General features: G+C 54.6%; 1 protein-coding gene across 3 annotated transcripts in view; it reads left to right on the top strand.

The window, feature by feature from the left end:
- Positions 1 to 542: 542 nt before the first annotated feature.
- Positions 543 to 21,695, top strand: part of Cars1 (cysteinyl-tRNA synthetase 1) — a 54,550-nt gene continuing 33,397 nt past the window's right edge. The window contains exons 1-7 of one of the 3 annotated variants that reach the window (XM_046444894.1): positions 543 to 639; positions 10,079 to 10,327; positions 13,964 to 14,055; positions 15,076 to 15,164; positions 15,809 to 15,905; positions 16,345 to 16,443; positions 17,449 to 17,598. In XM_046444894.1, the coding sequence (XP_046300850.1) occupies positions 615 to 639; positions 10,079 to 10,327; positions 13,964 to 14,055; positions 15,076 to 15,164; positions 15,809 to 15,905; positions 16,345 to 16,443; positions 17,449 to 17,598 (801 nt within the window). In that variant the 5' untranslated portion in view covers positions 543 to 614. Of the gene's footprint in view, positions 640 to 10,078; positions 10,328 to 13,963; positions 14,056 to 15,032; positions 15,165 to 15,808; positions 15,906 to 16,344; positions 16,444 to 17,448; positions 17,599 to 21,695 lie in introns of those variants that run through there. The other 2 variants (XM_046444895.1, XM_046444896.2) reach the window with 2 other exon arrangements.

Here is a 21,695-nt window from a genome sequence, read left to right as displayed (position 1 = left end):
CTCTAGCGGAGGGAAAGACTCGCTTTGCGATAGAGGCTCAGTTCTCTGGCTTGGCTGAGCCTCCTGGCCGTCTTCCAATCAGACTAGCGCTGTGGCTGGTATTGAAGGAACCCCAGGCGAGACGGTGCCTCAAACCTCGGCCTTGGTCAGTGCCTGACTTGAGTGCTCCCCTTTTATGAGCCGGGGCGTTGTTGAGGGGATGGACGGGCTGTGTGTCCATGCACTCGTGATTTAATTCGACTTCTTATTGACCTGAGTAAAGGATGGACAGTTTGTGCGTTATGGTCGTGCTGGGCAGAAAAGCGTGGTGCCGTCCACTGCACCAGGCTGCGGCTTTACCGGACAGAGGACTCGCAGAGCGCCGCCCGCTCCCCAACGCCGCGGCGGCCAGAAGCCCCGTCTTGCCCACTGCGGGCCACGCCCTGCTGCCCTCTGCCCGCCCACGCTGGCCTTCCTCCTTGGGGTCTCCCGGCATGCCGCGCGCGGGGCGTCGGAGCGCGCGTTGCCTAGCGACGCGGCGGTCCGGAAGTCGGGGGCGGGACTTCCGGGGAGGCGGTTGCATCAGATTCTGGGAAGCGTCAGTCGCTGCGGCCACGGGTCCGGGATTCCCAGCGATGGCAGGTTCCTCCGGGGAGCAGGGTGAGTGGCGCGGCCCGCGCGGAGGGGACTGACTGCCTGTGCGCCAGCGTCCAGCGGGGCTCTGAAGGCAGGGGGTCCGTGGCGCGCAGTGTCCAGCGGGGGCTCAGAGCAGGGGGCCTCCGGGGCAGATAGCATCCAGCAGGGTTCTGAGAGCGGTCGGGTCCGGGGCGGGCCGCGTCCAGCGGGGCTCTGAGGGCGGTGAGGTCAGGGGCTTGCGGTGGGCAGCGTCCGGCCGCGACTCTGAAGGTGGTGGGAGTCTGGGTGGACAACGCGCATCAGGTCTCTGAGAGGAGGGAACCGGGGGGGGGGGGGGCGGGCAGCATTCAGCCGGGCTGTGGTGGGGTATGGAGTGGGCAGTGTCCAACCTGGGCTCTGAGGGCAATGGGGCCTGGAGTGGGCCGAGGGTCTTCAAGGTAGGCAGTGACCAGGCCGTAAGAGCAATGGGGGTCTCCAGGGCAGGCAGTGGGTTCCAGGGGTGAGCAGTAGTCCTGAGGGAGCAGTGGCCAGTCCCTGGTTCTGAGGGCACTGGGTCCCTGGGATTGGCAGTGGGGGTCTGAGTTTTGAGGAGTGGTCCACAGGATTTTTTTCAGGTGGGAGCACCAGCCTGGCAGCCACCCACCCCAGCTAGTGAAGCCACTCTGTCCCCAGTCTCAGTTTTCTAGTTGGGTTGGGGGAAGTCTCCTTGCACACCCAACTGGGGAGGTGGCCTAGAGTCAGACAGTCTGTTTCTAGCTGGTGCCTGAACCAGACCTCATCTCCTCCTACCCCATTTAGAATCTGGGGGCAGGCAAAGGCTCAAGGATTGTTTTGGTTTTCTGCCCAGCCGGGTGGGTGGAAGGGCACCTGAGGTTGGTGCTCAGGGAAGTGGGGCAGAGGAAGCCAGAGCTACATGTACACACCATAAAACAGCTTGGGGTTTACCAAGTCTTTCATCTTGGGTTGAGCCAGCAGTCACAATTGGGATCTGCCTCATCAGAGCATTACTGCCCACTTTATTGCCAACCTAGGAGGCTGGGGTGGGGGGACTCTGTCAGCTCCCTGGGTCAGTCACATCAGCAGGACCAGACCAGAGCCTTGGCAGTCAGATCTCTGACAAGCAGTAGGTCTTTTCTCACTGTTCCTTCTGTAAGATTTAGGTGCTGGAAAGAATAGAGACTGTGGCCCCAGATCCTTACAGTCCGGAGCAGACTTTCCAAGGGAAACATTCTTGGCATAGGTTTTATTCTTTCTGCTGGCAAAAAGTAGGTGTGAGTTCTGACATCTCCCCTCCCTGACTCAGTGTAGGACATACCAAAATTTCTGTGGCATCCTGTGGTATCCCTTATTCCTGAGAGTCCATTCTGTGATATCCCTTATTCCTTATTCCTCCACTGGTTCTAGACAGGTGGACCTGAACACCTAGGAAACCCATGTTTCACACCCAATGGCGCACCCAGATGACAGGGCTGCCTGTCCTGTGCCTGGTGGCAGAGCTATGCAGCATTCCACTCAGCTGGCGTGCCTGGATTCCAGCACCACCTCCAAACGCCCCGGAGTCAGTAGCCTTTGGAGGTCCACCCAGACTCCTGTAGAACAGCAGTGAGGCTAAGTGCTCATCCCTAGAGCCCACCTGGCAGGGCTGGGGTCCCAGCTCTGTGCCTCCTCACAACAGCACAAAGTGATGGTGTCCATCTGGGAGAGAGCCGTGGGTAGTGAGCTCAGAGATATAAAGGTCTTACGACATGCCATGTAATATGTGGAACCCAAGTCTTTAGTTTTTAGTTTTTAAATAAAAGTGTGTGTGTGTTTCATTTGTGAAACTAAGTGGTAGAATGAGAGTATTTTAGTCAGTTTTTTCACTACTGTAACTGAAAGGCCTGACCAGCATAATTATAGAGGAGGAATAGTTTATTGAGGGCTCATGGTTTCAGAGGTCTCAGTCCACAGAGAGCTGACTCCACTCCTTAGGGCTCCAGGTGAGGCAGAACCTTGGTGCAGGAGAGTGTGGCAGAGGGAAGCAGCTCACATGATGATCAAGAAGCAGAGACTCCAGATATAAAACATATACCCAAAAGGTGCGTTCCCAATGACCCTCCACCTCTAGCCACACCCTGCCTACTTCTAGCCTCTACTCAGTTAATCCCATCAGGGGATTAATTAACCAGTTAAAACTTATAACGCCATCATTTCTCCCCTACAGCTTCTTGCGTTGTCTCACACATGAGCTTTTTGGGGGCACCTCACATTCAAACCATAACAGAGGTGTTTGGGTTTGTTTCTTATTTGTTTATTTTTTAGTTGTTCCAGAACTTTAGGCTTGCAGACCTTGAGGGATTTGGCTTATTTCTGGAGATGGCTCTGTCAGTTGGGATGAACCCCAGATGTCTGACAGCAGGTGGGCTTCCTCAGCCTAAAGCGTAGGGCCATAGCATGGCTGGTGCACTGCCCGCCCCACTCCACACACAGACCCTTCCGTGGGCTGAGCCTCAGAAAGAGGAAATAAAATGAAGTCATGAAGACCTCATGTCTCAAACAGAGACATTCTCAAGGTTGTGTGTTTCCCATTTTGGATTGTTTTTTTATTCCCCAGATTGGTTCTTTGAAAGTGACCATCTTCCCAGACTGTTCAGGGAGCTCCTCGTTTCGGGACTGTCTTCCCTAAGTTGACTGAGCACATGTGCTGCTCCCTCTTGATTGGTGGGTCCAGCCTCTCCTGCAGCCCCCGTGCAGGCCAGCTCTGTGCAGGGCCTACAACAGCGGCCCATCCAGGGCCTCTGAGGTGGATGCAGCCCATTTCAGGGCCTTTTCCTGCCGACTCAGGTCACCGCTTTGGTTACAAAATCTAACTAAAAGGGTCTTCGCAATCAACCCAACCAGTACTTCCCAGCATGCGTCAGTACTGGCGCTGTCCTGAACACCTGTCTGTCCTCCCTTGTGACGTCAGAGCAGCTCTTTGCAGTAGGTACTGTTGTATTTTCCTGTGCAGATGGGAACCCTGAGGTCCAGAGAGGTCAAGGTCCAGAGAGGTCCCAGTGTCTTAGCTAGCCAGAGGCAGAACCAGGCTCTCCTGGGCAGGCTGAGGGCAGCGGGATGTGCTGGGCTGCCTTGGTGCCTGCTGTTTGGAGTAACCAGAGGCTCCAGGTCTGAGTGTAAGGTGGGCAAAACAGAGCTCTCGTGCTTCTCTGCTTCCCAAAGCAGAGTGAAATGTACCTATTTATAGGCCATAAATATTTGCTAATCAATAACCTTAGGATTCCATGATCCCAAGTATATAGGATCTTAGGAGGAAGGGCACTCATGGTGAATACCTAGCCTTTCCAGCACCTGTGTGGTACCTCCCTGTGGTCATCCCTGCTTGTCTCAGTGTGTGAAGAAGGTGGTAGTGAATTCCCTGGGGAGAGATGATGTCTGGGAGTCACCCTGTTACGAGTGACCATTCAGGTGCGAGGTGGGAGCCCTTGGTGTGGGATATGGCTCTGGATTTGGAGTGGGCTGCATTGTCTCCGAGGCGGTGGGAGCAGGGGACATGTACCGCTCCTCCCCAGGATTCGCAAAGGTTAGTGTTTTCCAGTCCCCTTTTTGAGAGCTGCTGGTGGGGTGGGGAAGCCCCATGGGAAATATGTGGGGGCTGAAGAGAGCAGCTGAGGGAGGCGCCCTGGAGGTTGAGGGGAGCATCTACAGAAAGGGAGCCATCTGCGGTGGGTGTGGGAGGTATACCTACAGGGTGAAGAGTTCAGCTCCAGCGGGGTTGGCAGGTGGAGGGCTGAGCTCGGGAAGGTGCAGACCCTGGCGGTCGAGGCTGACCTCCAGGAGGTGTGCTGAGCACAGACCTGTGGACAGGTTCTGCATTTAGTGGGCCACCCATCTGCCTCTCCAGGTTCCTACCGCACTGGGGCAAGCACAGGGTGCTGTGGGAGCTTGTTTAAGCGCTACTTGCTGGGCCCACCCCCAGAGGTTCCAACTGGCAGGTCTCAGGCGGGCCCAAGTATGTGGCTTCCTTCTAAGTAGTCCCAGCTCCTGCTGATGCTGCAGGGGATGGGCCTTGGTTTGAAGGGCAGGGTGAGCCTCCAGGGACCGGCGGCAGGAGCAGAAGTCAGAGAGCGCAAGCCTAAGGGTGGATGGGAAGAGCGAGAGGGAGGGTGGCCCTTTGCATGTGAGGAATGTGGGTTTTGTGATGTGATTTTGGCTCAGTCCCTGTGCCAGTGTTTCAATTCATGTGGCTTAGTAAGTACTCTCTAAGGACTCCAGTAGTGTAGACTGTGATAGTCACCGTCCACCTTTGGGACATCCCCACCCTCAGATCCTCTGTCCTTTGATGTGTTTGTTGCCTGGTGGTGGACAGCCCTCCTCTGGAGACAGAGCAGGAATTTGGGCAGAGGTGTGTGGGTGCCAGGTGGGGGAGTTCTGCCTGCTCCCTGGGTTCCCGTCTCACCTGGCATCAGATGAGGGTCTGACTCAGGCCCACCCCCTGTGAAAGCTGGCCTATTCTGTTTCCTCCACACCCAAATGCAGCTTCCATAATTAGCCAAACAGCCTGGTGGAAGCGTCCCTGGCTGCCTTGCCAGCCTGAGGGGACTCTCTCTCAGTAGGGACTGGCCTAATTCCCATGTTGTCTGGGCTGCTCCACAGGGTGCATTTAGGAAGGAGGTGTGATCCCGGAAGTGCCTCTAGGAGCTCTCTGAGGGTATGAGCCCATCATGGCCATGAGCCATGATGATGATCATCATCGTAATGCAGGAGCGATTATGATAATGATGGCAAGCTGGGTGCTGGCCGTGTGCCAGGCAGTTTTACAACATTTTAAAAGTGTAATTTCACTTACTGCTCCATAGCTTTACGAGGTGGCTGCTGGTAGGGTGGTTTACACCGGAGGAAGGCAGGTGCCTGCCCCGAGGCGACCGTCTCCAGGGCCTCCCAGAGCCTCCGGCAGCATCTTCCTTAGTGCTCTAAGGCTGTTCCAGTCACTGGGACACGGTGCAGGTTTTTCCCATAAAAGTGCCATGTGCTCATGGATCAGTGTAGACAATCTGAAGAACAGGGAGAAGGCAACCGAGTCTCTCGTCACTCTGCTTGTTAGAGAGTGCTGCTGTCCCTGTTTGGGGGAGTCCTTGTAGTCGCCGCTGTCCCCAGGAGCATGGAGTGTGAGAAGGGCCTGCATGTGCCTGCTGTGGGGAGGTGGGCAGGACCCAAAGCCACCTGTGTGCTGTTGCTCCGGGATGCCCCAGGGACCCTCCGGCTCAGCTCACTGTCACCATGGCTGAGCCCATCTCTGTGTCTCACACTAGCCCTGAGTGAAGGGTCAGATCCAGGGGAGTAGTTTCCAGTGGACGCTGGAGCCCTGGGGACAGAGCTCAGGCAGGCTCCCTGATGTGTCACTAGTGACCTGCATCTCTGTCATAAGCAGGACCACTGCTGGTGCCCATACTCCTTGTTCCTTGGGTTGGCAATTAAGCACCTGAGAATGCGGAGGCAAGCATAGAAAGCAAGTTTTATTTAAGAGAGGGACAGAGGTGGCAGACCTCTGTGCTGCGGGGGTGGGGTGGGGTGCATATTGCTCTTTGTGGACCTCAGAACCCCCTCCTTCTCTTTCTTCTCCCTGTACCTGCCTAAGGGCAGGAAGGAGCAGGAACAGGGCGGGAGTGAGGTCCTGGAGGTCAGCTGTTAGCCACCCCTTGTCTTCCCTGGATGACCAGCCCTCACCTCTCAACCCCCAGCATTCAGGACCTACACTGACTGCCAGGCCTTCTGCCCCCTGCCTCAGTTTGTTGAGGATGGTGACATTTCCTGTCCCTCAGGCAGGTGGGGCTGCAGATAGACATCTTCTTGGCTAAGAAAGCACGCGGGGGTCAGTACAGTGGGCTCATTTTATAGAATTATTTTCTTAATCTCGCGTTCCCACCATCCTCATTATTTGTCCCCTTGTGGTGCCACTTAACAGGCCGCTGGGCTGTCGGGGAAAGATCCGGGTGAACTAGAAGTTTCTGGAAGGAAGTTGCTCCGTGCCAGGATTTTTTAAAAATATCTATCTTTTAGCTGTAGTTGGACACAATACCTCTCTTTTACTTATTCATGTTTTTATGTGGTGCTGAGGATCAGACTAAGGCCTGGCACGCGCTGGGCGAGCTGAGCCCAGCCCCAGCCCCAGGCCCAGGTTCTCCAGTCTCCTCTTCATCTAGGCCCTGGCCTGGCCGTCCTCAGGACTGCCCCAGCAGGGACCCGTGTAGCTGGGGAAAGGGATGCCTGCCTGGCAGGCCCCACCCCGGAAGGCAGTTCCTTCACTGTACGCAGAATTCCAGTGTTATTGCCCAGGGCCTGGAGCAAGGGGGCTGCTCCCCAAAGCCCGTGTCTGGATCCTAAGAGGTACCTGCTGGAGGAGGGAGAGCAGCTGGGCCAGGCCTCGGGCAGGGGCATTTGGAGCAGGGAGTCCTCAGCCAGAGGAGAGGCTGACCCCAGCCAAGCTCCAAGGAAAGCGAGGAGCTTGGGGGCATCTGGGGGTGTGTGTCCCCCTAAGTGCAGCAGTTAGGGTCCATATGACCAGAGGGAGGCCATTGTGAGGCTTAGAGCAGGTGGTGATGTGGCCCCTGCTTCTCAGCAGGGAAGGGCTGGGCTGTGCTGTGGGGCTGGTGTCTGCCACTGGGGAGTTGAGGTGAGAGGTGGAGCCGAGGTGAGGGCCTGGGGTCTCAGCACAGTTGAAGGTGGGCTGCACGTGGCTGTCCGAAGGACAGTCTGCCCAGGGCTGCAGCTCTGTGGTTGAAGAGAGCACCTAACCCTAGGCATCTGCTGCAGGGAGCAGGGGCCGTGGGTGTGGCTCTGCGCACTGGAGGAAAGCAGGGAGGGTCGGCACCTGCAGAACTGGCCCTGGCACCAGCAGGCGTGTTTCTGGGAAGCCTTGTGAGTACAGCATCCAGACGGAGAGTTCAAGGGGGCTTTCCACCTGGTGCCCACACCGTCCCTGCAGAGGAGGAGCTGGGGCTCTGGGACCCCTGCTGCAGCCTTGGGGGCTGGGCACTGGCTGTGGAAGGACCTGGAAGGAGGATGCAGCCCAGTTGTCGGGTGGTTTCTGCCACCACAGCTCTGCGCTTCATTTCAGCCCATCCTCACTGGTACCTTCGTGTTCTAGAAAGTTCCATTTGTAGGAATTGGGGGAAGGGCTTCCATGGCAGAACATGTGGAGAGAGGCCTGTGCCCCCGCAGTGTCCTCGCACACGTGCTGTTTTTCAGGACCATGGTTTGATTCTGGGTTGCACAGCAAGCACGAGGTGGAGGAGCAAGGAGGGACAAGTTCAAGGGGTGCAGTGTTGCTTGTGGGTTATCTCCCCTCCCCATGGCTGCTCTGCTGTGCATCGTGCACTGACCCAGGTGACCTCACAGGCTAGGCAGCTGGGCAGCATGGGGAGAGGTGATTGGGCATGTGCTCAGCACCTGAGCTCTTTGCCAGGTACAAGGTGTCTGTGTGAAGAGAATGAGCCTAGTCTTCTTCCCACTGTAGCCCTTGGCAAATGAGATGACCAGGAGGAGCTGGGCTTGGTGTGGCTCACCTCAGGGACTGGCACAGGCTCAGTTTTCTGGCCTAGGGGCCTGGCTGGCGCCACTTTCCTTCTCTGCCTCTGCTTAGGGAGCCTGGGTTTGGGGCAGCTCCTCATCCCCAGGCCCTGATGTCAAAGGTTGATGTACCCAGACTTTTGCTACAGTTCCTCGGTGACTAGGAAACAGCTGAGAGCTCTGTTTTTATTTAGCAGAGGCTTGCAGCAAGGAGGACAGGGTGGAGGGAAGGCGGCTGCTGGGTTTCTGTTCTTGTGACTAAAAGGCTCAGGGGTCACTCCAGTTGAACTGGGCTAACTGGGCTGCACGAAATAACCACACAAGAGACACAAATACCTTTTCTCTTTGGGGTCGCTGTGACGGCTCCTCTGACCTTAATGGTCTGCAGAAAGAGAGAGAGCGAGAGCACGCGCTGACCCCTTTTATTGAGGAGAAGCTATTCAAATGAGGCAAGGGGTCAGGTTTCAGGGGGCTGAGTCTATCTTCATGATGTCCACTGTCAGCAGGTTGACTGACACCTGGGTAGGCCACACCCAAGGGCACAGTAAGAGAAGGGGACACATACAAGGCATTTCCGTGGAAGATTCTATCCTGAACAGGGCAAGGGGTTAGATTACAAAGGAACAGGTGAGCATAGCTCCACCCATGGGGCTGTAGAAAGACACACGCATGCCCGAGACACCGAACCCAAGAAGGGTAGGAAAAGTTCTGCCACATTTTTTGACTGAGTGCCTCAGCACCCAGCTGGGGAGTGTGACTCAGTCACATGTAAGGTTGGTCTCCCACAGGCGGCTTAAGTGGTGCAAGTGAAAAATGACAGGGGGCTGGCCAGTGTGCAGGCCCAAGTTGCTGGGTGAGCTGGCCACGGTGCCCTCCTGGGGGTTCCTGCAGGCATAGTGCTTGGTCCTTGGAGATACTCCTGAGTGGCAGCAGGTGCAGTCTTTTAAGTCAGTGCTCTAGGGAAGGGCCAGCATGGCTGGGCCACCATGCTAGAAGTGTACCTTCTGGCAGCCCAAGCATTCTCAGGTAGGCTGGGGTCATCCTGGGGGTGTGGGTGCTGGAAGCCATGATGTCTCTGGTCATCTTGGTACAGGGGTGTGGGTGATGGCAGCATGTGCCGGGAGCTCAGGGTTCTCACCCATGCCTTGTCCCCCACACACATCCCCACTGTCTGCAGGGAGAGGCCCTGCTGTGAGAAAGGGCTCTGGGCTTTTTTTTTTCTTTCTTTCTTTCCTTTTCTGTCGTGAGTTTTAAAATTTGAGGTGAGATGGGCACAGTGGCACACCAGGTAATCCCACCAACTCCGGACTTGAGGCAGGAGGATTGCAAGTTTGAGTCTAATCGCAGCAACTTAGTGAAACCCCGTCTGAAATGTAAAACATTAGAAAGGGCTGGGGATGTGGCTTGGTGGTGGAGCACCTGGGATCAATCCCAGCACCAAAAATAAAATAAACTTAAAAATAAATAAATAGAGGTGAAAGCCCGTAGCAGTGAACTGTCTTGAAGTGCACAGCCCAGGGCGGTCAGCGCACCACGCTGCTGTCCCCTCAGCAGGGAAGCAGCTCCCTCCCCCACCGCCTTGCCCCGCATGCTGCCCCTGCACCTCTGCCGCCTGTGGATGGTTGACATCCAGGAAAGGGTTTGGACACGTGGGTCTCTTTTGACTCCTGCCCAGCAGCTCGGAGCAGTCTTCTCCTGCTTGATGCCCTGTGTCCTCTGCCTCATGTCATCAGCGCTCTGCCTCATGTTGTGTACCCTCTCCCACCTGTCTGACGTCACATGTTCTCTGCTTCGTGTCATGTGCCTCTGCCAGCCTGCTAGATGTCCTGTGTCCACTGCCTCATATTGCATGCCCTCTACCTGCCTGCCTGGCGTCAGATGTCCTCTGCCTGATGTCCTTTGCCCTCTGTCTTTGCAGCTGCCGACTACAGGTCCATTCTGAGCATTAGTGACGAGGCAGCCAGGGTGCGGGCCCTGGACGAGCACCTCAGCACGCGTAGCTATGTCCAGGGGTACACACTCTCTCAGGCAGATGTGGACGTGTTCAGGCAGCTCTCGGCCCTGCCCGCCGACTCGAGGCTCCTCCACGTGGCTCGGTGGTTCAGGCACATAGAAGCGCTCCTGGGTCGCCCTTGTGACAAGGGTGAGGCCTGCGGGCCCCAAGCAAGTGAGTACCAGCTGCTGCCCCTGCCGCTAGGGTCTGTGCTCCGAGGTCAGGGTGTTCTCCACCCCCCATGGCGTGTGGTGGCATGTGGTGGCATGTGGTGCCATGGGACAGTGGACTGTGGGAGCCTCGCCCAGGGTCCTGAGCTTGAGGTCTGGCAGGGCAGGTGCCGTGCTCAGTGGGTAGCATAGAAGCCACCCTGTGGAGTTGGTTCCTCAAGATCAGGACATTCCTGTTGCTGGCACAGCTGCAGTGACCAGCGGCCCCCTGGGGGTGTCCAGCATGCTGGGCTGTGGGCCCCAGTCCTGGGGAGCTGAGTCGGCCTCTGGCTTAACTTGTTTTTCTTTATTTCCCTAAGACCGCAGTGTGTTCCTCCCCTGGTGTGGTGCCATTAAACACTAAAGCTAGATGAAGTGGCACTGAAGTGTTCAGGCCTCAGAGAGCATTTTGAGATGAACTCAGCTGCATGGCTTCAGCTGCATCCTTTCAGTGCCGCTTGCACCCCCCCCCCCCCCCCCCCCCCGGTGCCACTGCAGTTATCTTGGGAGAAACGCTGCCGAGAGTCTCGGGGCTCAGGTTCCTGGGTGGCTTGGGGCTCTCTGGGAAGCCGAGGTGCCCCCTTCCATAGCTGCCTTGAGGCCCTGAGCGCCTGGCTTCCCCGGGGCTTTGTGCGTGCACCCTCCTTCCTGTAGGGCAGGCTGAGTGCTACCTTCCGTGGCCCCACTGGCAGCTCTGGGGGTTTCCAGACTTGGGATGGGGGATTGGGAACATGCCTCTGGGCCTCTGCTAGGTCCCAGTTTCACATGGGGCCGAGGAGTGCCAAGTCACCAAGGGTAGGGGTTTGCTTTGGTTTTCTGCATAATCCTGCTGCTAACACCCTCCTGTCACAGGGAGGGAGGAATTACTGTGTGGGTCGCTACAGCAGGTGTGCCCGGCATGGTGCATCAGGTTCCCTTCCACAGAACTCGGGCGGGTTACGCTGCTCTGCCCCAGCTTCTAAAGCATAGCCTGGAGGGGGTGAGACGGGAGGATCTGCCCCCCGGGAGGGCAGGCCTTGCCAGCACACCCTGGCCAGCTGGAGGAGAGGAGGGCTGTGCTCCTCCAGGCCTTATGACCTTCTGAGGGCAGGCGGCTCACTGCAGACCTGCACCCTGCCCAGTGAGGCTGCTCCAGGAGGGACTTGGGTGAGTGGAGGGTGGACCGTGGACAGCGCTCACAGGATTGTCCTGCCTCTGTGTCGACGGAGACTGCCTGTGAGGCTCTCTGGAGCCCAGGAAGGATGTGCGTTAGGTCGGCCCACCCTTGTGCAGAGCATGCCGTGAGCCAGGGCTGGAGGCAGAGGTGGCGCTGGAACTGAGGGCTGCCACTTGCTGTCCAGTGGTTTGGGGCAGGCCTCAGACTCCTGGGAGACCAGCTGTGAGAACCAGAGCAGCTGCCCATCCCGGACTCTTCTGATGTTCTGCCCTGGATGGTGTTCTCCCTCCTTCCGACCCTGCTCCCTGTCACCCACCTTCCCTCCCAGCACACTCATAAGCCAGTCCCCTATGGGCCATTCCGTGCTTTAAACGTGCCCACATCTGGCTTTCGAGGCACCTCCCCCAGCTTCTCCCCAGGGCTGAGGGCCTCAGCAGCTGGAGGGTCCTCTCAGACTCCGAAAGTCTCCATTGCAGCCCGTCCTGCCCACTTCCCACCTCCTCAGCCTCCTCTCTGTGGCTCCAGCACAGAGGCCAGTCCGGTCCCAGGGTGTAGAATTTGCTGGATGAGCCCTCCCTCGGAGCTGGGCTCTCTCATGCAGCCCCCACCTCTCCCAGCCCCCTGGGGGTCACGCCTAGGCTTCACTGAAGAAGGGCCCAGGTCTAGTGGCAGCGAGGCCTCCTTAGGAAGATGCAAGTTCAGCTTTGGGCTCTCCCCCTGAGGTGACTAACCCTCTACCTCAGGATGGTTTCTCTCGGTGGCTCCTTGCCGGGCCTTCTGCCAGTGCCAGCTCCTGCCCGGGGCATAGTGCTTCCTGGAGGCTTCCTGCCCTTCAGTCTCCCCGGGTCCCATTTCCAAGGCGGTTTCTGCCAGGTTGGGGCAGTGTTCCCCAGACAGTGCCTGGCCAGGTGGGACTGGTGCTGTCTGGGGTGAGTGGAGCATGTTCACTGTCACAGAGAGAACCCGGACAGAGGCTGACAGCTTCCTCGGGAGGACGCTGATGAGGACCACCAGGTGTGGGGCAGTGGTCAGAAGTCCAAGACTCTCGCTGAATGGGAGCCCGCTGACCTGGGCGAAGGGAGAGTTGTGAAAAACAGGCTGTAGTGTCACGCCTCCCAGTCTTTCCCTTCTGCAAGTCTGAATTTGTTTCTGCCAAACGTCCTTGAAACCTGAGATTTTCCTTCCAGGGCATTTGATGCATTGACCTCAGTGAGCCTCGATGCTTGATTAAGGGTCGGGGACGTCCCATGATAGGAATCTGTGGCCAGCTGTGACAGTGTCGCGGGTCAGCTGGCAAGGACCTCCTGCTTAGCGCCGTCCTCTGTGGCCTCGCACCACCTCTCCATGGTGTGCCGCCTCCCGCCCCTCAGCCTGCTGGTTACCAGTCCTCCATCTCAGCTGAGTGGCCCTGGCAAGGGCGGGGACCTGGAAATGCCAACATTTGACACTTGTGCGGGGCCTGTGAAGGCTCTTCCTGTGAGCAGAGGCACCCCCTTCCCAAGACAAACTCACCTAGGAGGCCGAGGGGCAGGGGATGAGTCACCAGTGCAGCCTAGAAGGGTAGACTGTGACCTCCATCCTGAGGGTCTTCTCTGCAGCTCAGCAGAGGCCAGCGGGAGCAAGGTCCTGCCTGGGCACAGGTGGGCACAGGAGAGCTCCACAGAGCCCGGCTCTGGGAGGGCTGAGGAGGAAAGCGGGACTTCCCGAGGAGGGGGCGGATGCTGCAGAGCAGGCGCCAAGCCAGCCCTGGGTGGTTAGAAAGTGGTCAGCTACCCAGGGCACCTCCTCAGGTCCTCATGCCCACACAGCGAGGAAGCCATCTGCCTCAGGGGGAAGGGCCCCAGACCCAGGGCACACACCAGGGTGGGCTGTGCCACATGGTGGCAGGAGCAGGCAGGAGAACACTGACTGCCTGGCAGAAAGGGACTGTGGGGACCAGCAGGGCCAGCGAGGGCCAGCCTGGGGGTGGGGTGGGGCACAGGCTGTGTCCGAGGTTGGAGCATGCTGGCAACTAACCACTCACTGCTCAAGCACAGAGCTGCAGAGGAGCTGGAGGCCCTTCTCCCCCTGACCTGTCATGGCCTCAGGAGAGGCTGAGGATAGGTAGCATCCATCAACTTTCCTTTTGCCCAGATGAGGGATCCTGGGAGACGGGGACAGTCTAGGTGGCAACAGTGTAGCCCATGGACGGTCAGGCAGCTGACCCATGGGCTGTGGACAGCAGCTTATGTGGTGAACAGCAGGACATGCGGCATTCTAGACTCACACTGGGCTCTGTTGTCATTGAGACTCATGCAGGATGGGAACAAACCCAAGAAGGTTTGCATTGCTTAGTGTTGTTTCATTGAAAATCACAGTTTTGTGGTCCAAATTAGGTCTCGAGGTGTAGGGCGACCTGTGTTTTTGGGTGCTGCTGTGTGATCTGTCTGCTCTTCTGCCACCCAGGTAAAGGCCGGCGAGTGCAGCCTAAGTGGTCTCCTCCAGCTGGGACTGAGCCCTGTAAGCTCCGTCTATACAACAGCCTCACCCGGAACAAGGTAAAGAGGGGTCAGGTGGTGTGTGTGTGTGCGTGCGCGCGCACGCGTGCGCACGTGGCTGGGATCCCTGTGTCGCAGTAAAGGGAAACTTTCCTGTTCACCACGCAGGGCTCCAGAGTTCAGCCTCTTTGGTTACTTCCTGTGCTGTGGCTGGTGTAACCTGGGGGCAGAGCTGTGACTGTGGAAGCCTGCCCACTGGCTTCTGGGTGTGGGCTACCCTGAGTAGGCACAAGTGCTTGAGGTCATTCACAGCCAGGCCAGAGCTGGTATGCCTTCAGAGCCCAGGGTTGCAGCGGGTGTTGCTCGAGCAGAGCAGGAAGGGGGCAAACTGCCTGCCAGGTGCTGGGAGCCCGAGGCTTGGAGGAGAAGGTAGGGCTAAAGCTGACCCAGCAGTGCTGCCCAGGCTGTGGTTGGGGTGTTCAAAAAAGGTTGGGATTTTGATCAGCAAGCATGCTTAGCGGGCAGGGACAGGGGCTGCGCAGCCCAGCCCACAGTCTTGTTATGGAACTCATTGGTCCTGATGTCCCCCAAAAGCTTTTGGGGTGTTGGGATGGTCTGGCCTGCAAGCCAGGCGTTCAGGGAGGGACAGACCCTGGCCAGACAAGACCCTAGGCTTGCTCTAGGGCCCAGGCTGCTGCTCTTGGCCTCAGTGACTTTTCTGAAGAAGAAAGCAGAAGCCAGACCCCTGAGGCTGTGCCTGGAGCAGGTGGGGGGCTACGAGCACCTGCTCAGGCCCAGATGCTCGCTGCCTTTGTTGCACAAGTAGCACTCCCACAAAGGATGCACACTCCAGAGCGGGACAGGACCCCAGGGGAAAGGGGCTCTAGCCGTCTCCATCAGTGGACAGTGAGCGGGGCTGCCGTGGATTCTACGGCTCCCACCAGACTACTGTAGCCTTTTTAATCCAATAAAATAGTGCTTGTGCAGAACAAAGGCAGCGGGGGGATGCGTGTTGAACTCTGGGTGCTCCTGCGCAGCTTCTGGGATCTCTTGTGACGGCTCTCCTTCACTTCTAACAAGGACGTGTTCATACCTCAAGATGGGAAAAAAGTGACCTGGTACTGCTGTGGGCCCACTGTCTATGATGCATCGCACATGGGGCATGCCAGGTAAGGTCCAGTGCCGCTGGTGATCCACCTTGCTGCAGGAAGGTTAGGGCTGACCCAGAGGCCAGTGTCCCCAGCCTGGTTGCTGTCCTGGACTCCACTCCAACACCCCCATCATGCTTTCCTTATCCCTCCAGCTCTGCAGGTCCCCTGTGCAGAGTTTCCATGGCTCTCAGACCTGAGGCCAAGTTGCCTGAGACCCTGACCTGTCTGTCCACAGGTGTGGCTTGAGGAGAGTTCGTGGCTGTTAGGGTAGAGGCCACAGAATCCTTTTACTTACACAGGTCAAATTTCCCTTTCTGGTGCTTGGAGCCAGAAGCATGTTTTATTTCGGATTTTGGAGTATTTGCGTGTATGTCGTGAGCTATCTTGGGGATAGGACCCAAGTCGAAGCAAGACATTTGTTTGTTTCATGTACACCTTATACATATAACTTGAAGGTAATAGTTTTTGCAGTTTTGTGCGTGAAGCAAAGTTTAATGGTGTGGGCTTTTCCTTCATGGCATCATTAGGCGCACATCACGAGGACTTTGGGTTTGGGGGCATTTTGGATTATCAGTTCAGGGCCGCTTAGCCTGTGCATGCTCCTGTAGTGCCCGGCTAACATACAGCATGTGCTGATGGAAGCTTGTGTGTTCACTGTTCAGGTCCTACATCTCTTTCGACATCCTGAGAAGAGTGTTAAAGGATTACTTTCAGTACGACGTCTTCTACTGCATGAACATCACAGACATTGATGACAAGGTAGGGGAGTGTTCCAGATCACTCATACTCACAGGACTCTGATCCGTAAGTAGCATGGTGTAGGTTTGAGCTAGCTTAGGCGTGACTAAATGCACCTACTTGAGTCCCCTCAATGGTTTGGTACTAGCTTATGCAGATGTGTGGACACTTACGTAGGTGTAGATGCCACTAGAACCCAGCATGTTCAGGGGCCAGGTTGAGTTTGTGTCCCTGGTGCTCTGAGAAGGGATCCTGCTCTGTATCTGGCTCTGGAGGAAGTGGGACCCAGCACCTGTTTCTCAGGCATCAGGAAGTTCACCTCTTCCGCTCAGCAAGTAGCAGATTGAGGGTGGTGTTGGGGTCCCAGGGTGCTTACCCACCATTTACACCTGCTCAGTGAGGGGGCAGCCTGCTGCACGGATGGGAGTGGGCTCTGAGCACACCCTGTCTCCCGCTGCAGATCATCAGGAGGGCCCGGCAGAATCACTTGTTTGCACAGTATCGGGAGCAGAAACCACCAGCCACCCAGCTCCTGGAGGATATTCGTGCTGCTCTGAAGGTGAGCCCTCTTCTGCTCTAGATGTTGCCCTGCCTCCTGCTTATGGCACTAGGGCCCTCTGTAGGTCATTGTCCCCAAAGTGCAGTCTGTCTCCACAGAGCAGTGCATAAGCCATTTTGTCAGGGGTACTAGAGTCTCGGCACGTGTGGCTTCTGGCCTACGGGAAAGTGAGCAGGACAGATGCATGGGGACGGAGTGCAGGGTAGGTGGCCTTCCTTCTGCTTCCAGGAGAACCTGAGGCATCACAGTGCCACTGACCACACTTGCTCCTGAGAAGACCCAGCAGCATTACTGTCCAGTTACAAAGCTGAGGTCGTGACCAGTCTGCTGCCTCTGCCCAAGTGCAGAAGTTGTGCTGGCTTGAGATCTGTTGTATCCACGATACTGCGAATCTTCAGAACGATTGAAATGCGTTTTCTCCAACTTGATAATCTAATTCTGAATAAGCATATTGTAAACGCAGTTCTGTATTGTATTACATAATATGACAAGATATGTAAGAGAAAGTCATTTTATTTGCTTTAATAACTCCCAGGAATCCCTAGTAATTAGAGTGATATTACTGGCATGTCTGTGGCATTTTATCTCTGAAAGGAAATGAAGGCATGAATTGGGGTCTCGCTGTCAGGCTAACAGGACTGGGGCCTGCTGGGCCGCAGTGGCCTTTGAGATGGAAATGGCTGCTGCTTCTCAGGGCTCTGCATATACTCTCGTTTAGCCCCCAGCAGCCTAGAAGTATTGCTCTCAGCCCCATTTTACAGGTGGCCACCGAGACACAGAGCAGTGAAGGGTCCCACCCAGTCCTGTGTGAGGAGGGCCAGCGCAGGACTGCCTCAGCTGAGGACACAGGCCTCTGGGCCCACTGCTTGGGGAAGAGCTAGGGTGCAGATTTCTCGATCACCTTGGGCCAGTGAGAAACACTGGTCTTCTCTGCCTTGAGTCAGCTCTGTGAGCACAGGTTTCAGTGTGGTATCCACCAAGGTTGATATGCCCCTTTTTCTGTAGCCATTTTCAGTAAAGTTAAGTGAGACCACAGATCCTGGCAAGAGGCAGATGCTTGAGCGAATCCAACACACAGTGGAGGTGGCCACAGGGCCACTTGACCAGGCCGTGCTCGCCGGCCTCTCTGAAGAGGAGATCAACAGCCGCGCGGAGGTGAGCACTTCCGGGGTCCCTGCCAACTCTGTGCGTAAGATGCTCTGCAGGGTGCCGCAGTCTGGCTGGGCACAAAATCACGAGCCACTCAAGCAGGAACAAACTTTATTTTTTGAAACTGCCGCCAATGTCCGGTACGCGCGGTACGCGCCCGGGAAGATTTTCGATCCACCCACGCGGCCTCCTCCCGGACCGCAGAGAGCGCTCCTCCCCCTGAACTCCCTCCTACTGTACTTCCCCAACCAATGGGAACTCTCCAGGAGTCCTGTAGCCGGCCTAGGTGAACAGCAGGAGTCCAATATCCATATGAATGCAAATCTTAACATAATCATATCATCTCAATGGCTAGCTGGCGCCTTTCGACCAAAAATGCCATGCATCATATACTTGGCTCTTAGCAGCAGGGGACCAGTCTGCGTTTTAGAGTCAGATGCCTGGGCCCCTGACTAGTGGCCTTGCTCTTGGGTGGCTGAGTTGGTGCTCCCCATCCCACGCCCTCCAGCCCCATCTCACGCCCTCCAGCCCCATCTCCTAGGTGCCGAGCAGAGAGCCACTGGAGCAAGCCCGGGATCCATGTGAGTCCCACCCTGCTTCTCCTCGGACACTTGCTCCCACCATGCCCACTGGGAACACAGGGGAGTGGCCTTCTTTGGGGATCATCCCATGGTTGTCCAGTGTCCTTCCCAGGGCCAGGGTTCTGTGGGTGAGAACCTATGGGACCGGCCTTGGCACTGGGCAGGTCTGCTGCTGTTGCTGGGAAGACCCCCTTCAGACAGGAGTGAGGGCAGTGGACATACAGGGTGCCCACTTTGCTCCTGTCCCTCCCTTCTCGCTGCCAGCGCCCTCTGCTGGCCACCATAGCTCTGGGAATGAGAAACAAGCCGGGCCTGGCCAGGGCGGGCAGCAGTACCAGAGAGGCTCTGGCAAGAGCCCACCCCGGCTCCAGACCACAGCCTTGCCGACCCTCACTACTGACTCCTGTGCCCCTGCCTCGGAGACCTGTGGCCTGAAGTCCGAGTCGGCCATTCTCCCCCAGTTTTCTTTGTAGTTTGCTCCTGCTGAGTTCCCACAGATTGCCTGGCTGAGCTTCATGAAAATGGATCCTGTGTGCATCACCTTCCAGCCACGGGCTTCCCTGAAGTCCTGTCTCTGAGGTGGACCCACATGGTCACTTTCACGCCTCCAGTGCTGCTGGGCTGAGCTGCTGGCCCAGGCTTCAGGTTTCCCTGTTACCAACAACGCTACCACAGAGCCTTTTTTTTAGTTCTTTCCAGTTGCACATGACAGTAGGGTATGTTTTGACATGGATATATACGTGGAGTGAGACTTCCCATTCGTGTGTGGTGCGTGATGTGGAGTTTCACTGGTCGTGAGTTCATGCAAGAACATAGAAAAGTGATGTTGGATTCATTCTGCTGCCTTTCCTGGTCCCAGCCCCTGCCCTTCATTCCCCTTCGTCCGGTTCAGTGAACTTCTATCCCTGCCCCACCACCACTTACTGTGAGTTAGCATCCGCATATCAGAGAAGACATTAGTCCTTTGGGGTTTTGGGGGATTGGCTTATTTCACTTAGCATGATGTCTCTAGTTCCACCCGTTTACTGGCAAATGCCATAAGTTCATTCTTCCTTATGGCTGAGTAGTATTCCATTATGTGGGGGTTTTTTACCCATTCATCTGTTGAAGGGCACCTAGGTTGGTTCCGTAGCTTAGCTATTGTGAATTGAGCTGCTATAAGCATTCGTTTGGCTGCATGACTATAATATGCTGATTTAAATCCTTTGGGTATAAGCCAAGGAGAGGGGTAGCTGAGTCAAAAGGTGATCCATTCCAGGTTTTCTGAGGAATCTCCATACAGCTTTCCAGTTTGCCATCCCACCAAGCAGTGTATCAGTGTGCCTTTCCCCCACACTTGCCAACATTTACTGTTACTTGTGTTCTTGATAATCGCTGTTCTGACTGAGATGAGATGGAATCTCTGTAGTTTTAATTGTCATTTCTCTAATTCCTAGACATGTTGAACATTTTTTTCATATATTTGTTGACCAATCGAATTTCTTCTGTGAAGTGCCTGTTTAGTTCCTTTGCCCATTTATCGGTTGGGGTATTTGTTTTTTATTTTCTGGTGTTAAGTTTTTTGAGTTCTTTATATATCCTAGAGATTAATGTTCTATCTGAGATCCAGGTGGCAAAGATTGTCTCCCATTCTGTAGACTGTCTCTTCCTGTTCTTGATTGTTTTCTTTGCTGTGAAGAAGCTTTTTAGTTTTATGCCATCCCATTTATTCCTTTTTTAAAGAAATATTTTTATAGTAGATGGACACAATACCTTTATTTAATTTTTATGTGGTGTTGTGGATCGAACTCAGTGCCTCACACGTGCCAGGCAAGCGCTCTGCCAACTGAGCTATAACCCCAGCCTCATTTATTGATTCTTGATTGTACTTCTTGCCCTTTAGGGGTCTCACTGAGGAATTTGGTTCCTAAGCTGACATGATGGAGATTTGGGCCTACTTTTTCTTCTGGTAGGCGCAGAATGTCTGATGTGATGCCAAGGTCCTTGATCCACTTTGAGTTGAGTTTTGTGCAGGGTGAGATAGAGGAGTCTAATTTCATTTTGCTACATAGGGATTTCCAGTTCTCCCAGCACCATTTGTTGAAGAGGCTTATCTTTTCTCCAACATATATATATATATATATTTTAAACAATGTTATTGTACTTTTTATACATTTATTTTATTGATTTTTATGTGGTGCTGAGGATTGAACCCAGTGCCTCACGCGTGCTAGGCGAGCGCTCTTCCTCTGAGCCACAGCCAAAGCCCCCAACATATGTTCATGGCACTTTGTCTAGGATGTGGTGACCGTATCTATGTGGGTGTGCCTCTGTCTTCTCTTCTCACCATTGGTCTTTGTGTCTGTTTTGGTGCCGTTTTTCTTACTGTTGCTCAGTAGCATGGTTTAAGGTCTGGTATTGCGATGCCCTTACTTCACTCTTCTTGCTAAGGATTGCCTTGGCTATTTTAAACCTCTTATTTTTCCGAATTAATTTTGTGACTGCTTTTTCTATTTCTATGAAGAACATCATCAGGACCTTAATAAGCATTGCGTTAATCTGTATAGCGCTTTCGGTATCATGACCATTTGACAGTGTCAATTCTGCCTATCCAAGAACATGGGAGATCTTTTCACCTCCTAAGATCTTCTTCAATGTCTTTTTTTAGTGTTCTGTAGTTTTCAGTGTAGAGGTCTTTCACCTCTTGTTAGATTGATTCCCAGATATTTTATTTTCTTTGAGGCTATTGTGAATGGGATAGTTTTCCTAAATCTCTCTTTCAGTTGATTTGTCACTGATGTATAGGGACACAATTGATTCATGGGTGTCAATTTTATATCCTGCTACTTTGATGGATTCGTTCTAGAAGTTTTCTGGTGAAGTTTTTTTGAGTTTTCTAAATATAGAATCATGTCATCAGCAAATAGGGATAGTTTGAATTCTTTTCCTATTTGTATTCCTTTAATTTCTTTCTTCTATCTAATTACTCTGGCTAGAGTTTCCAGGACTATGTTGAGTAGAAGTGGTGAAAAAAAAAAAAAAAAAATCCCTGTCTTGTTCCAGTTTTTAGAGGGAATGCTTTCAAATTTTCCCCATTTAGAATGATGCTGGCCTTGGGTTTAGCGTATACAGCTTTTACAATTTGAGGTATGTTCCTATTATCCCTAGTTTTTCTAGTGTTTTGAACGTGAATGGATGCTGTATTTTCTCAAATGCTTTTTATGCATCTATTGAGAATATACATACACACACACACACACACATATATATATATATATATAAAATCTTTAAATATATTGATGTGGTGAATTATGTTTATTGATTTCTTATGTCGAGCCAACCTTGCCTCCCTGGGATGAACCACTTGATCACGGTGCACTGTCTTTTTATTAAGAATTTTTGCCTCTGTGTTCATCAGGGATATTGATTGGTCTTAAGTTTCTTTCCTTGATGTGTCTTTGGTTGTGGTAGCAGATGATACTGGCCTCCTAGAATGAGTTTGGAAGTGCTCCCTCCTTTTCTGTTTCATGGAATACTTTGAGG

Source organism: Marmota monax, unplaced genomic scaffold (assembly GCF_021218885.2).
Source record: "Marmota monax isolate L192 unplaced genomic scaffold, Marmota_monax_Labrador192_F-V1.1 WCK01_AAM20220418_F8-fsc00038, whole genome shotgun sequence".
Lineage (NCBI taxonomy): Eukaryota > Metazoa > Chordata > Mammalia > Rodentia > Sciuridae > Marmota > Marmota monax.
This window is presented reverse-complemented; position numbering and strand designations above follow the sequence as displayed.